Below are 13,906 nucleotides of genomic sequence, written 5' to 3'. Positions count from 1 at the left end.
GCCAGCAGAAGTACGGTGTATATGTGCACACACACACTCTCTCTGGCGTTCTCGCTGTCTCTGTCTGCAATATTTCATTAGCGCAAGACATGGATGGTGTCCAGGGCCAACACAGAGGGCACGCTCTCAAGTCAACTCATTCACACACAAACACTGCACCTCAATCCTTACAATTGGCCTTTTCCTGCAGCTTTTTCGCCTCCATCTAAGGTTATCTGAAAGGAAGGAACAGGCTCCTACCTGAAACCTGCTGAGTAAAAATGGCATTGGTGGGATAATGACGCCTGTGAGATAATGCAAGGCAAAGCAGAAAGAGGCGGTTCTATAGAGGTTTGAAGGAGCGGAGGAAAAAAATATCCCAGCAACCAAAAATGTGGAGGGAGGTGTGACAAAGAAAACCAGATACGGCAGTGGAATGAGGAAGGACTAACACAAAATACTGGGAAGACGAGGCAGGTTTCAGGTTTTAAATGATTAGATGAGAGTCTGTGCTTTGGTGTTACAGAGACACAGCACCACCATGTGGCAGTCTGAATGCACTGCGTCGAGGTGATTTTTATGCAATTAGCTGAGATGTTTCCTGCAAAGATGTCAGCTGCAGCAGCTGAACCCCGGTAAGACCTGAATGCCTGCCAGTATGCCACATCCAGTCCCCATCTGTGTTGTCTGAGATTTCATCAAGGCTCCCTCGTCTTTTTATTGTTCTGCGCAAATCATTTCTCCTTTCCCATTAAATGAGAAATATTCCCACTGACTTTGAAAGTGTCACAGTACAATGTTCCCTTTCTCCTTTGTTCAGCCCTCATAAAATGAAAAAAAAAATTGAAGTAATTATTTAGCATTGTTAATTTTACTGGTATAAAATCTGTTATATGGCTGAGCTAAAGCAAAAGTATGTTTTACAAGCTTGGGACACTTTTAAGATTCCGGGTATTGCATGAATAATTAGGTTTAATTTCCCGCAGCCTGTCCTAAATTGTCTCTCCAGCATAGTAGCTCATTGTTCTTTTCTCTGTATTACAGAAGAACCCTTTTTTTGTGTGTGTGAATTTGAGTAATAAATACAAAAATTGAAATATTTCTTTTCAGTGCATTTTAAGGTACAGGGATGAATAGACTTCTTAATGCTTGTAGGGAATGAAACACGTTTCCCTCTTCATGTGTGAGCACCGTGGAATTTTGTCCCCTCCAGAAGGAGAACAACTACTTTAGATGCATTGAGGCCACCACATGTTCGTTTTGCTCCCAAGATGTGAGGAGTAGGAGTCTTTGCTCCAGAAGTAATTACAAACAATAGAAAACTTTGTACCCAGCAGAATAAATCCAAACAACATAATTAACTGATTGTATTTATTATTTCGTTAGAACCCGTTTGTTTCATCTTTAAAGTGCTTGCTGCACTTACTGATTGCTGTGCTTTGGATACTGCAGGTCCAGCGCTCATATTTAATTTGACACTGTAAACTATGCTATCCGTTTAAAAGAGAAAGACTCGCCAAAAGCAGGACTGCAAACTGTGTCGATGGCGCGCTGATTTATTTCTTTTAATAAATGACAGCCTATTAAATGTTCACCACAATTAAAGAGTATTAAGAGGGAGGAAACCCAAAGAACGTGTGGGGTCAGTGATTTTTCAGATGATAAGCTCAGCTGTGTAATGAATAACAGGACGAGACATGATTATCAGGTCACATTTGTACGCGTGAAAGAATGAGGAATTATTTGACGAGGTATTCAAAGTAGACTATTGTTAGAAGTGAATCGTAATTAGAGGGCTAACAACGTTCAATCATGACCCTTCCAATTATTAAGACTAGAGTTTGTTCTCATCAAATGAGCTTCAGATCCTCTTTGCCCTTTACCACCTCCTCATTAGCATAATCCCCTGGGAATGCGAGGGATAATGAGCTGGGCTGCACCTTCAGTAAACACGCGCTGCGTGTGCGCACTTCGTGGTTCATGCTCAGCGTGGTCATGGTTCATTAGAGGAACCTCTGCACGACTCCGCTGGTTCGACTTAATCAGCCATGTGACTCGACACTCTAATCAAGACCCCGTCTGTACTTTACAGTGTTACATCTAGACACAGACACACACGCATCTCTAAACTCTTCTTCACTGATTAGTCTCTCCGTCTCTTTTTTTTTTTTTTTTTTTTTTAATTATAAAGCCACTCTTAGTGATCGGGTTGACAATGTGAAACAACTTCATTTATCTTACTTACAGCCTTGTAGTACACGAGTTCTAATTAATGGTAATGTTGTTAAGTCAGTTGTTCCCAAACTGAGAGGTGGGACTCGTTGAAAACAAATAGGAGGAGAAATATTAGAGTGGGGGGAGCGCACAGATCGTTGCACAAAAATATTTCTGGCCTTTTTAAAAAAAAGTTTATTTATTTGTCAGGGACCATGAACAAAAACATTAATCTCAGAGGAGAAGGGATACATTGTGCCGGATTTAGCTACCAGCTAATTTCCATCTGCAAGTCTCCAAGTCTCCAGGCAGGTAGACACGATGCTAAATCTGAAATACAAATCATGTCCAAGGTACTAGATACAAATTAGCGTGATATGATGATGCATCCGCACGCAGCTCAACAACCCCCTGGCCCTACTCCCATCCCACAAACACACATCATACAACACTCACACATATATCCAACACCCAGACTAACCCATCAGTGTACATGCATATTATAACAATCAAGCTGCTATAGAGGTTTTAAAAACGCTTCATCTAATCAATGTTGAGTCTTTGACGCTTGTTTTCAGCCTTGAATAAATTACAGGGTCACTGACTTTACTATTCCCGCCGCTCTTAGCTGCTTCGTAGCCAATGCCTTCTTCTCACATCTATTTATTGGCTCTGAGCAGCTGCCAGACAGCAAGTGAGAACACCAGGAGGTTACCACCCCAGAAACAGAACAACACAAGTATAATGACAATTGTTGTTTTTTCTTTTTTCAGTTTGAACAACTTGTTCTCTTTCATTTTAATCTAAAACACCCCTTAACCTCCATTTTTCCATATTTGTATGCATGCTCCTGCAGTAGGCAGCTTCTAGTCTAGAAGCTTAAATAATAGTTTTATGGTGGCTGAGGTTTGGGTAGGTTTAGATCTTTCTCCTATCATGATTTCTATGGCTGCTCATGTGCTTTGTTACTTTAGCATAAACGCATGTTGTGCTGAGACAATTGTTTTGATATTTCACAACATTTTGAAAATTGAAAATTAACTGTGGGTCATAATTTTTGTTGTTGTTGTTGTTGTTGTTGTAGTTGTAGTAATATCAATCTCAAAATAAAATATGAGAGCCACAGGTGCTGATTGGTTGGTTGATTTGTTTGTTTGTTTGTTTTCTATGAGAGTGTAGCCATAGCACCCTCCAAAAGTATGACAAGAGCAAGACCAAATTAATCTGTCCATCAAGCCTACGACCCACAGACACTGATTATGCCTTTCAAGGGGATCTTTCAGTAGTGCAGTAGTTCCCTTCAGGGGGTGAAATATGTATTCGGTTGGTTTTAAGATCTGGTGATTGACTGGTCTTGTCTTAAACCTTTAATTTGTTAACCCTAATGAAGTTTTGAGTTGAGGCGGCAGCATGTTTTGGATCACTGTCTTGCTGCAAAATAAAGTTTCTCCTGATTCATTTGGATGCATTTCTCTGTAAACTGACAGACAAAATGACAAATGTAAACTTTTACATTTATTCTGCTGCTACCATCATCAATACAAATGATTGAGCCTCTTCCGGAGGCTGTTGCATTTAATGGTGGTGGAAAAATATCCCAGATGGAGACTCGTGGGTATGCAGGGATTTTATGAAACCAACTCTTTATTGAAGGCAATCTGAATCAACAGGAAACACTGGAAACTAAGGAAACTACAGAAATCATAATGCTAGGCTACAGGGAACTATTGGAAACCAAGGACCACAGAAAAAAAGGCAAAAGAAACAGGTGACGAGACAAAAGGCTACAGAGAGGAATAGGTTATAAACACACACGAGGTAAAGTAACCATCACATCACATACAGCGGAAATTTACTGGGGAAAATACAACTACAAGGCTACCAAAATAAAATGGGGAAATAAGTAAATAGGGACTATATATAAATATACGGGTCGCAGTGAGGAAGCATAGAGGAACATAAACTCGGTATTAACTGTAAGAACAGCACAAAGTACGATTAAAATAATCTAGGAACATTAACCACTTCTAAACGGAAAACAAATAAAGAAATGGTAAAGCTCAACATGGTGGGTGAACGGCCATAATCGAAGCGAGCCCAAGCCATGGTTCAACTTCCACCATGCTTCTCAGATGAGCTTGTATGTATGAGCAGATCCCTTTGACCTTTCCATCGCTTTGGTAGAGGTTAATCTCCGTCTCATCGGTCCATAGAAGCTTTGTTGCAGAATTATTGTAACTCATCTCTGTACCTTCTTTACAAATTCCAGTTTCCACTTTCTTTAATCTTGATGAGTGTTTTGCACTGCTGTTCTCAGAGTCTCCTTCACACAGCAGATTGTGATATTTCCATCCCTGCTCGCTGCAGGTCGTTAACAATGTTATGGACTGAGTGGAGTGTTTTTCTGCCATTACTTGTGGTTTTTCCTTGAATTACTGGTTTTCTCAGCTCCAGAATGATCAACTTGACTGGCTTTACTATTCCAATACTTTTTTGTGCGGTGGTGGGGTGTATTTGTGTGTGTGTGTTTGTGCTATGTTAAGCTATCAAGTTGCTTTCATTGACTTAATAGTCATTCAAAAATCATGGAGTGCTAATCTAACACAAAGCCAGAGATTTACTCCTCGTTTTTCTCTTGTAAAATTCTTTACCTGTTTTGTTCTCTTTACAAGCTATTTAAAGGGGCAGTGAGCCCAAATATCAAACCCATCTATATAATTTTGGACAGTCTGGAAAATATCAGCGATAAAAATGTCTGCCTTCTCTTAAATATAATGGAAATAAATAGCACTCACCTTGCAGTACTCAAATTTGGAAAAACTCAGCTGCCGTGTCTCTCTATACAACTCATGACCTGCAGTTTCACGCAGGAACTATTTTTATTGTATCAAACCCCCTTAACCTCATCACTGTGCAGAATAAAGCACTCATCTAGTCATTAGGAGAGGTTCGTGTTCAACACACCGTGACAAGATGTAAACACTGATGCTGTCTGCCCCCCTTCAACTGGGCTGTAATGCTAGTTAGCTGCACACTTCTTTTGATTACTGGATGTAGACTAGAGGTAGAAAATAGTTTGTGCATAAAAAAGACCACAAAAAGATTCTTTAAGTAAATGCTGCTGATTTCTGGAAAGAGACACTGCTGCTGAATTTCACTAGGAGCAATTTGTGGACCCCATAACAAAGTGGTTTTATTTTATTTTATTTCTTTAAGAATAGAAATGTTTTTGGGGTTTTTTTTGCACACACAAGTGGGCAATTAGCAAAAACAAAAAGATGCTAGATGGATAAATAGGAATATAGTCTACTGGGAAAATGTGCAAATTTGATTTGGGGGTGAACAATCTCAATCTCTGGTGCAACTGTTAGAAGGCGGCATTATTGAGAGAAAGAGGGCGTTCATGCCATCTGTAGTCTGGTCTAATCGTATTTGACATATTAATAATATTTTTCCAGAGACCCGTCTTCCAGAGAGGGGGCCTACTACAGGGATCATCATTGGAGCCATCATAGGGGTCATTATACTCATAGCCATCATTGGAACTGTCATTGCCCTGTACCGCAAACGCAAAGCCAAAGTACTTGGAGAGTAAGTATCTCTGTGAGTGACTGAGTTTCACTTCAGTTCACTGTTGCTGATTTCAATGAGTGTTTGCTCTTTTTTTTTTTTTTTTTTTTTTGTTATTTGCAAATGATTCCATTAGATGAAATGCCATGCAGCGTGTCTCATGCTTTTGTGAGTCATTAAATGTGTGAATTGTGTGTTTTTGTGCAGTCGTCCACCAAAGTACAAGCCCCCTCCCCCAAATAAGACATTTAATTCCACCAACTCTGCTAACATGGTGAGTCGCTAATTGAAAAGTCCTTGGAAGGACAAAAGTATCACTATCCTGACATCTGTCAGGTCACTCGGCACATATCACAACTAACAGTTTTGTTCTCGTGCTGTATAATGATTGTTTAATTGTGTGTCGACAGCTGCTGAACTCAAGCAATGCCCCAGTGGTCCAAAACGACTTCCACTCCACCCAGAGTCAAGAGCCAGTCACGGTAAGGATGCATGCTGAGTACATATGTGAAAATGACACTTAAATGCATATTTTTCGAGATCCTATCAAAACAGAATCTCCTCAGAGTACTCTCTTTTTTCAGCATCTGTTTTTGGTTTGGTAAAAAAAACAAACCAAAACAAATGTTCAGGACCATTTTAGATAATTGGCTACATAAATCCCAGTTTGATCTCAGGAGCAGTAAAACGAATGCATACATTTTTTAACACGGTTGCAGTAAAACCACTGCATTTGAAAAGCAGATGATAAACAGCCTGAGATGTCCCAAGAAAAATATGTTCAATGTATTTAGTGTACTCAGTCATTGCATGCACATTGTACTTTACAACAATCAAACAGCAATTGTATTTTTTCTTTGTAAAACTTATTGCAATTATTGCACTTTCAAATAAATAGTGTAAGGTACAAACCCCTTAGTGATGTTATTGTGCAGATTAACTGCATTATTATAGCTAAGTGGTTAAAATCATCAACAGATAACAAAAATGATATAAATATTAATAAATCAATAATGATATTTTAAAATGATCATTTTTATGATTCTGAAAAATGTTTTTTCACAAAATTAGTATGTTTATTTTCAATATTTCCAATATATTTTGGTTATTTTCCCCTTTGTAAAACAGTTATCTGGCACAAGATTAGATTTAGATTGTTGTGCAGCTCCGATAATTAATCTGTAATAGTTCACAGGGCTGCACATGAGCAGCCTGTTTAATTCACTGATTTTATTTCTGTTTAAATATTCTGACTTCCTGGGCTCCCCACCCCACCCTTCCTACCCCTGCTTTGTTTTTGCTTCCTCCTGTGCCACCCTAAAATCCTGTATATGCCTCTGATACTTGTGATAAGCTTTTGGTCCCCAGTTATTATTAACTAGAAGACTAGAGGTGAAACACTTGCTATGCTGGTTTTGATCAATGCCATAAAAACCTGTTATTTTTATCGTTGCTGGTGATAGTCTGGTTTTCTGGAAAGTATTTATTATCTGAAAGAACTGAAAGAAATCTCATTGATGATGCTATCTGAGTCTAACTTAATGTTTCATCTTTTTTAGAAGGTGATGATAGAAACCACCTCCTATTTCACTAATACAAATACATACTCGGTAAACTCTCGTAATTCGTAGTTGTATGATATGCTTATCTTTCCTTATTGTTGGCAGGACCTGGATGCCTATCAAGATGAGGATGACGATTATGACAACGGTGGTTTAAACAACAGAATGCATTACGTGTCTGGTGCCCCCTCTGGCTGGGATGATCCAGGGAATAATGAGGTCCTTCCTCCTTATCTGCACGTAGACGTTGACCGCCAGGACTACCACCCCGTCCCCAACATCAGCCGTGGTGAAAGCTTCGTGTCGTCTGCCATGTTTGTGTGAGGGCTGTCAAAAGCCACAGAAAGTTGCTAATGTGTGTAAATATGAGCGTATGCGAATGATTGAATGAATGAATTCATATTTCTGTAGGTACGTGGGAATGTGAACATTTGATGCTTTAATTGTGAATTTTCAGGTTACAGGTAGTCTTTATTGTGACGCAATCACGTCCAGCCTTGTGTTGCTGGTTGCAAACGTCCATCAACTTGAGCCAGCAAGACACAAACTGTCGCCAGTGCACACAGCTGTAGAGCACAGCTGCAGGAATGTAATGAGATTTTTATTCTTAAACTGTACATAAAGCAAACGCTGTTGTTGTTTTTTCATATTCAGCTCATGAACACTGTTGAAAGGAGCAGATGTTGATACTGAATCTGTTTGCATTGCTGTCATACATATTTTACTGAGGCGGCATGGTTAAAAGAAGCACAGTATGTGGGTTTTTACGCGATACCTCTGTTTAGTCTTATGTCTCACGTTGTTGGTTTCAGTCTCAATAAAACAGGCGCCCCGCGGAGAAGCAATTAGCAGCAGTTAATCAGGTGGTGCTTAGAAGACACCAGCAGACCGTGACGACATTAGGTTTTAAAACTGCAGTCAGTGGGGGTTTACTGCTGCTGCAGCACTTTGTTTTGATTTAAATATTTTCTTTTTACCGACTTTTTTCTTTCTTATTTTTTGTGCATCTGGATTTTGCCTTTCTTTTGCAAATGTAATGTCATTCATCTCCTTTGGAATCAAACTGAGAGTGATCCTTTCTTTTCTTTCTTTTTTTTTTTAAAGTGGATCCATCCCTCAATATTTAAACCATAGCTTTTCTCAGCACTGGCAGTGCAATATGAGGGATATTTCTTACTAAAAAATGAAGAACCAAAAATGCATTTTGTACCTATTTTTATTAGTCGTAGCATCATAATATAAACTAGCATGCTGAATTTGGTTGAGGGCAAATCTGGATTATGTCTATGAAGTCTACATTGTTTATCTCTCTAGTGGAGGATTAAATTATGAAGTTTAAACAGAGGTTTGCAAAGAGCCTGTTTGTATTCTCATATCGCCGTCCATTATCAGGCTCAAGGGTTAAAAAGGTCAATTGTGCTTAGTCAGAATATGTCTCTTTGTATTGGTGCCAACCAGGGGTTTATTTTATTTAACCGACTTTTGTTAAAATTGAAGTACTTTCTGAAATAAAGTTGGCTTAAATCTGTTTTACTCCTTTTTGCATTGTATTATCTCAGTCATTCTGACTGTTTTTCCATTTAATAAAGTAAACGGTAAACTCTGATCTTATTAAAAAACATAAATTTGACTTTGTGGTGTTGGTCTTCATTGCAAACAATTCATTCTATTGCCCTCAGTTGTTATCCCTCCATTTCACCAGATGGGAGCAGTGTGGACTGAAAATCCCTGAGTGTTTAGTAGTGATGGGATTTCCGGCTCTTTTTAGAGATCCGGCTCTTTAGGTTCGGCTCACTAAAAAGAGCCGGCTCTTTCGGCTCCGAACCGGATCTTCAGGTTGTTTTGTTGCTTTAATTAATTTATTATTAACAATAATATAAAATTATGCACAAAAGGAATTACTAACGTAAAAACAAGTGGTTTTATTTATATATGTTTATATATAAATATATGCGGTGGCCCCTAGAGACAAAACACGTACAAACTCCAAAACACATTTCTAGCATGAACTGAACTTCCAAAGCAGAGCTACTAGATCACTTAAATTACACAATTGAAAGCATGTGTGTATTGTTTGTGTATTTATACACAGGCACTCATATATATATATTCAAATAATTTAAAAAAAAGTTCATTTACCTGTTATTACCACACACCAAATCCGGTCGTTGGTACTTGCTGGCTTGTGTAGCCACAAGATAACAAAGGCTCAACACTGCGCCCAGCATCCTGGAGCACTTCTGTTGTCTTTTGTACGTGTTTTGAGTTTTTATATGCTTCTGAGTTTTTATGTGCTTCTGAGTTTTTATGTGCTTCTGAGTTTTTATATGCTTCTGAGTTTTTACGTGCTTCGGAGTTTGTACGTGTTTTTACGTGTTTTGGAGTTTGTACGTGTTTTTACGTGTTTTGGAGTTTGTACATGCTTCAGAGTTCGTACGTGATTTGAAGTTTGTATGTGCTTTGTCTCTAGGGGCCACCGTAAATATACTTTTATTTATTCACTCCACATAAAATGTAATAAATAAATCATATAATACAAAAATCAACTATTCACATTTCAAGTTTTAACTATTTAAATTTTCAGCTTTTTCCTTTCACAAATTTAAAGTGAAAAGAACACAAAACACTGCAAACCACAACACAATTAAATATAAATTATAATATGAAAACTAAAAGAACATGCATATTCTCTGTCATATGGACCTGCATGAATAAACTTTCTCAATCCTTTATCATCTGCAACCGAAAATAGTTGTGGATGATTACTATACCTTTCTAATGTTGTTGTCCCTGCCTCTCTTTCTCTCTCTCTGGCTCTGTTCCTGTGCTACTGAGTGTAACTACCGCCCCTCCCCCCTCTGCCCAGCGTAAAGCACAAGGCTCGCGTGCAGAGTGAAGCGGAAAAAAAGTGCGAGAGAGAGGCTGAGAGAAAGAGAAAAAAAAAAAAAAAAAAACCCACGTGACGGCTCGCGATAAGGAGCCGGCTCGCGTCGTTCACGTCAAAGAGCCGGCTCTAAGAGCCATTTCGTTCGCGAACGACCCATCACTAGTGTTTAGCACAGCAGAGGGAGTCTTGATTCCCACCTGCTAATGTGTAATCCAAATAATACAGATATTGTACTGGGGAGTGCTTCAGCTTTGATTGAATACTGTCACTTTGTAGCATTTACGAGTGAATTATGGGTGGAGTGTGGGGCAAACTGAAGCTGCAATACCAGCAGATTTCCATTTAAGGACTGCAGCAAGCTCTAGCTCACCTGATACGGTGGTAGGCACACTCTGTGCTTCCCCCCCCCTCTTGTCTGACTCATCTCTTTCTATCTCCAGCTGTATTCCCTCCAATCCTGTATTTAAACTCTACGTGCACTGTTACCTAAGAGCATCGTTTTTGGATCCGCATGGTTCACTTGCAGCACTGTGACTACACCAAAAGGGGCCAAATATGTGTTCCAACTGACTATAAGGATTACATGCATCACTTTCGTGCACCACTGACTCATATGTATAAACTACTTGTGTCTTGCAGCTTATCTGTATTAATTGGCACGGTGTGCAGCAGTGTCCTGACTGAGCGTGTCTGCTGCAGATTAGCCTGAGGTGCTGCAGATGAAGGTGAGGCCTGACTAGCACTCACCATGACTCTGCAATCTGTTCCCTGCCTGAAATTCTGATCACACAGGTACATGGTGATTCTAGGAAGTACTCGGTGTGTAATGGGATTACTCCCGACATAATATATTCTTTTTCGGAGGGCCATTCAAAACTTAACGTCAAGGTCAGCTCACTCTGCAGAAGCAGTGAAAGCTCAAGTGGTACCTGGGATTTTATTGTGTGCTAGCAGGGTTCTCATAACTAGACTTCGTGAACTGGCATTTAGGTAATGAGTGAAGAAGGCAGAGAATAAACCTTCCATGCCTTCAGTGCTGCTAAGCTGGTTAAAAATAGAGGCAGAAGAGAGGGATTGAAAGAATCGGGGTGGACAGAGAAGATGGGGGGGGAGGAGACTACTAATTTGACTCCCAGTAAAGTAGGTAAGCAGGGAATTACCGGGTGACCTTGGCTGTGAAGTAAAGCAAATGTGTGGCAAGATGTTAAAGGCTCAGAAAGAAACTCACTTCATGCAGCTACAGTGATCCTGAGTGCTCTTTGCAAGCCACCAGCTGCCTCATCCGATGGACAAACACTGCCTGGGCTCATCATGTGCATGACAATGATGAGCATGTTTGGTTGCATGCTGATAGCTTGGTTGGTGAGTAAAGACACATTTATAAGTACAGGCCTGACAGGGATTACTCACAGAACATCTTGAAGGATCTTGAGTATCTATTTTAGGAGTGCAGATTAAAGCTAGCAGTAGCATTTAAGCAGCAGACTGAAAGGAAAAGATCATAAAAGAGGAAAGAGATTTGATTTAGTCCTGCTACTTAGAACTGAACCTTAAAGCAGCTACAGGAGAATGAAATGAAACGAGCTCCCCATCTCCATGTGCACAGGATCTGTGCTCATATGTTATCAACAGTAAAAACTAAAGGCCATGTGAGCAAGTTTTTCAAGTACATTATACCTGAAAAGTCCTGTCTTTTCAAAAGAAAACTTCCAGGAATTATCTTGAGAAGCCTACAACCCCCCCCCCCCCCCCCCCCCCCCCCAAAAAAAAAAAAATTCCTCATCTGTTCCCATTTCTCTCTCCAGCTTTCACTCTTATATTTTTCCCCATTCTAAACGCCTTCACTTCTCAATTCTGTAAACACCAGGCCAGAAGAACACGATGTCTGAGGAGAGAGCAAGAGGGCGAGGGAGGATTCAACACCGGCCCCGTGGTCAGTGACACTGTCGAGACGCCTGCGCAAAAGGGAAGGCATGTGAGTCAAGAGGGGAGTGGAAAGAGGGAGAAACTGATAGAGAGGGTGATGTAGATAAGGGGCACAGGCCGTGAAAGAGAAAGAGGAGCTTTGGAGGATTAACGGGGGAGCTGAATTTGGAGGGCAGACGAGGCCAGCAGACAGCAGCTGGGGCAGGCCTGGATCACATCAGATTGGTTCAAATTTTAACTTTGTTTCGCAGATGGGCTTCCTTTGAACCCACAGACAGGGTTATTGAAATGGTTTAGTTACATGCTTTACTATTAAAAAAACGTATGTGAATCTGTGAACGTTCAAGAAAAAAAATGACCAGTGACAGATTGTTCTTGAAGAAAATGTATTAACCTTAAAAGACATTTAATGCAGGGTCAAGTGAGACTATAAATAATTCCCCAAAGATTGTAGGTGCTGCAGTGTCGAGTGACCAGATTATCTGATTGGCTGGTTGTTGCTGTTCCACACATGCTTTGTATCAGGAAAAACAAAAGCCTTCTGATTGTAACAACTGGAGGCTGTTATTTTTGCTTTAATCTTCCTGTAAGGCTACAAAAGATTGTCACAGATTTGAACCAATTATTGTGGACAAATTAATTAATGGCAACAATGTTATCACAACATCTGTATTGTCTTTACAGGCAAATGAGCTGTCTGCATGCATGGCTGTCCAAAAAGCATGAAAAAGAACAACTAGTCAGATATTTACAATAATATATGATATGTGCATTAAGACAATATGCACGTGTGTATTACCATCATTTATAAATATCATATAGTAACACTGGTCCTGGACCAGTCTACATAGTGACATGAATCACAACTCATTTGTGGACTGTTCAGCTTTTATTGTGATAGGAGAAAACAGGAAAGCTGGATGTATAATAATATAATAAAAATAATGCTGGATGTAGTAAATATGATACAAATTAAAACCCATATATGCAAATTCATATTTAATCTTTTTTATTTATTTTATCTGCCAGGAGGTTCAATAAACACTTCATTTTTCAAAACAAATAAAAAAAATAGAAAATTATGGAAATTATTTCATGCTTCGGGCTTAGAGACCTAGAAAAACCAAACAATGTTCTTCCAAATGAAAGTATCTGTATTTAGAAAAGCTTACTGTGCTCACCGAGGCAGTAACATGTCAGCAACACTTGAAAGAAACAATAAAACACTGTATGAATATGTGTGAGTGGAGGGGTGTATCTCGTACAGAGAAAAATAGTAGCAGTAACCTCAATATTGCCCATTGTACATTGGGTGAATAGCCTCTCTGTGTGCGATATGTGCAACTGTGTTTCCTGGGGAAGTCCTGATCTCTAACGGTTAAACAGTGGTTCCCTTCACTCTGTACTTACTGAATGTCTCCCTTTAACTGTCACCACATTTTTTCATTTAAATAGGTGGGATGTCCAACATGCCCTTTAAATATCTCCCCGAGTGAGCTCAAGTCTCCCTGCTTCTCTTATGCTTTTCCATGAATGATGTTATCATGTCATAAGTACTTACTCAGTTATTATCAGCAATGAGCTGTTGACAGGATGTTATCCAGCCTCTGCTAAAATATTTAGTATGTGAGAGTGATGCATTGAGAAGTGGCTGTTACACTACACATTCATCTGAGCCTCACTGCTGATCTGTAGCTCTGTCCTCATGACACGTCTTTCCCCTCCTTTCATATTTTGTCTTTTTATTGATCCTTTATCTATGTATCTA

General features: G+C 39.5%; 1 protein-coding gene across 1 annotated transcript in view; it reads left to right on the top strand.

Annotated features, from left to right (window-relative positions):
• Window positions 1-8,955, top strand: part of LOC146564134 (nectin-2) — an 86,377-nt gene extending 77,422 nt beyond the window's left edge. The window contains exons 7-10 of the mRNA XM_085291670.1: window positions 5,652-5,784; window positions 5,971-6,037; window positions 6,174-6,245; window positions 7,431-8,955. Of these exons, the coding sequence (XP_085147796.1) occupies window positions 5,652-5,784; window positions 5,971-6,037; window positions 6,174-6,245; window positions 7,431-7,649 (491 nt within the window). The 3' untranslated portion in view covers window positions 7,650-8,955. The remainder of the gene's footprint in view (window positions 1-5,651; window positions 5,785-5,970; window positions 6,038-6,173; window positions 6,246-7,430) is intronic.
• Window positions 8,956-13,906: the final 4,951 nt, after the last annotated feature.

Source organism: Mchenga conophoros, linkage group LG11 (genome assembly GCF_057382185.1).
Source record: "Mchenga conophoros isolate Kocher_MC1m ecotype Shallow Benthic linkage group LG11, M_conophoros_male_GT1.1, whole genome shotgun sequence".
Taxonomy (NCBI): Eukaryota; Metazoa; Chordata; class Actinopteri; order Cichliformes; family Cichlidae; genus Mchenga; species Mchenga conophoros.
This window is presented reverse-complemented; position numbering and strand designations above follow the sequence as displayed.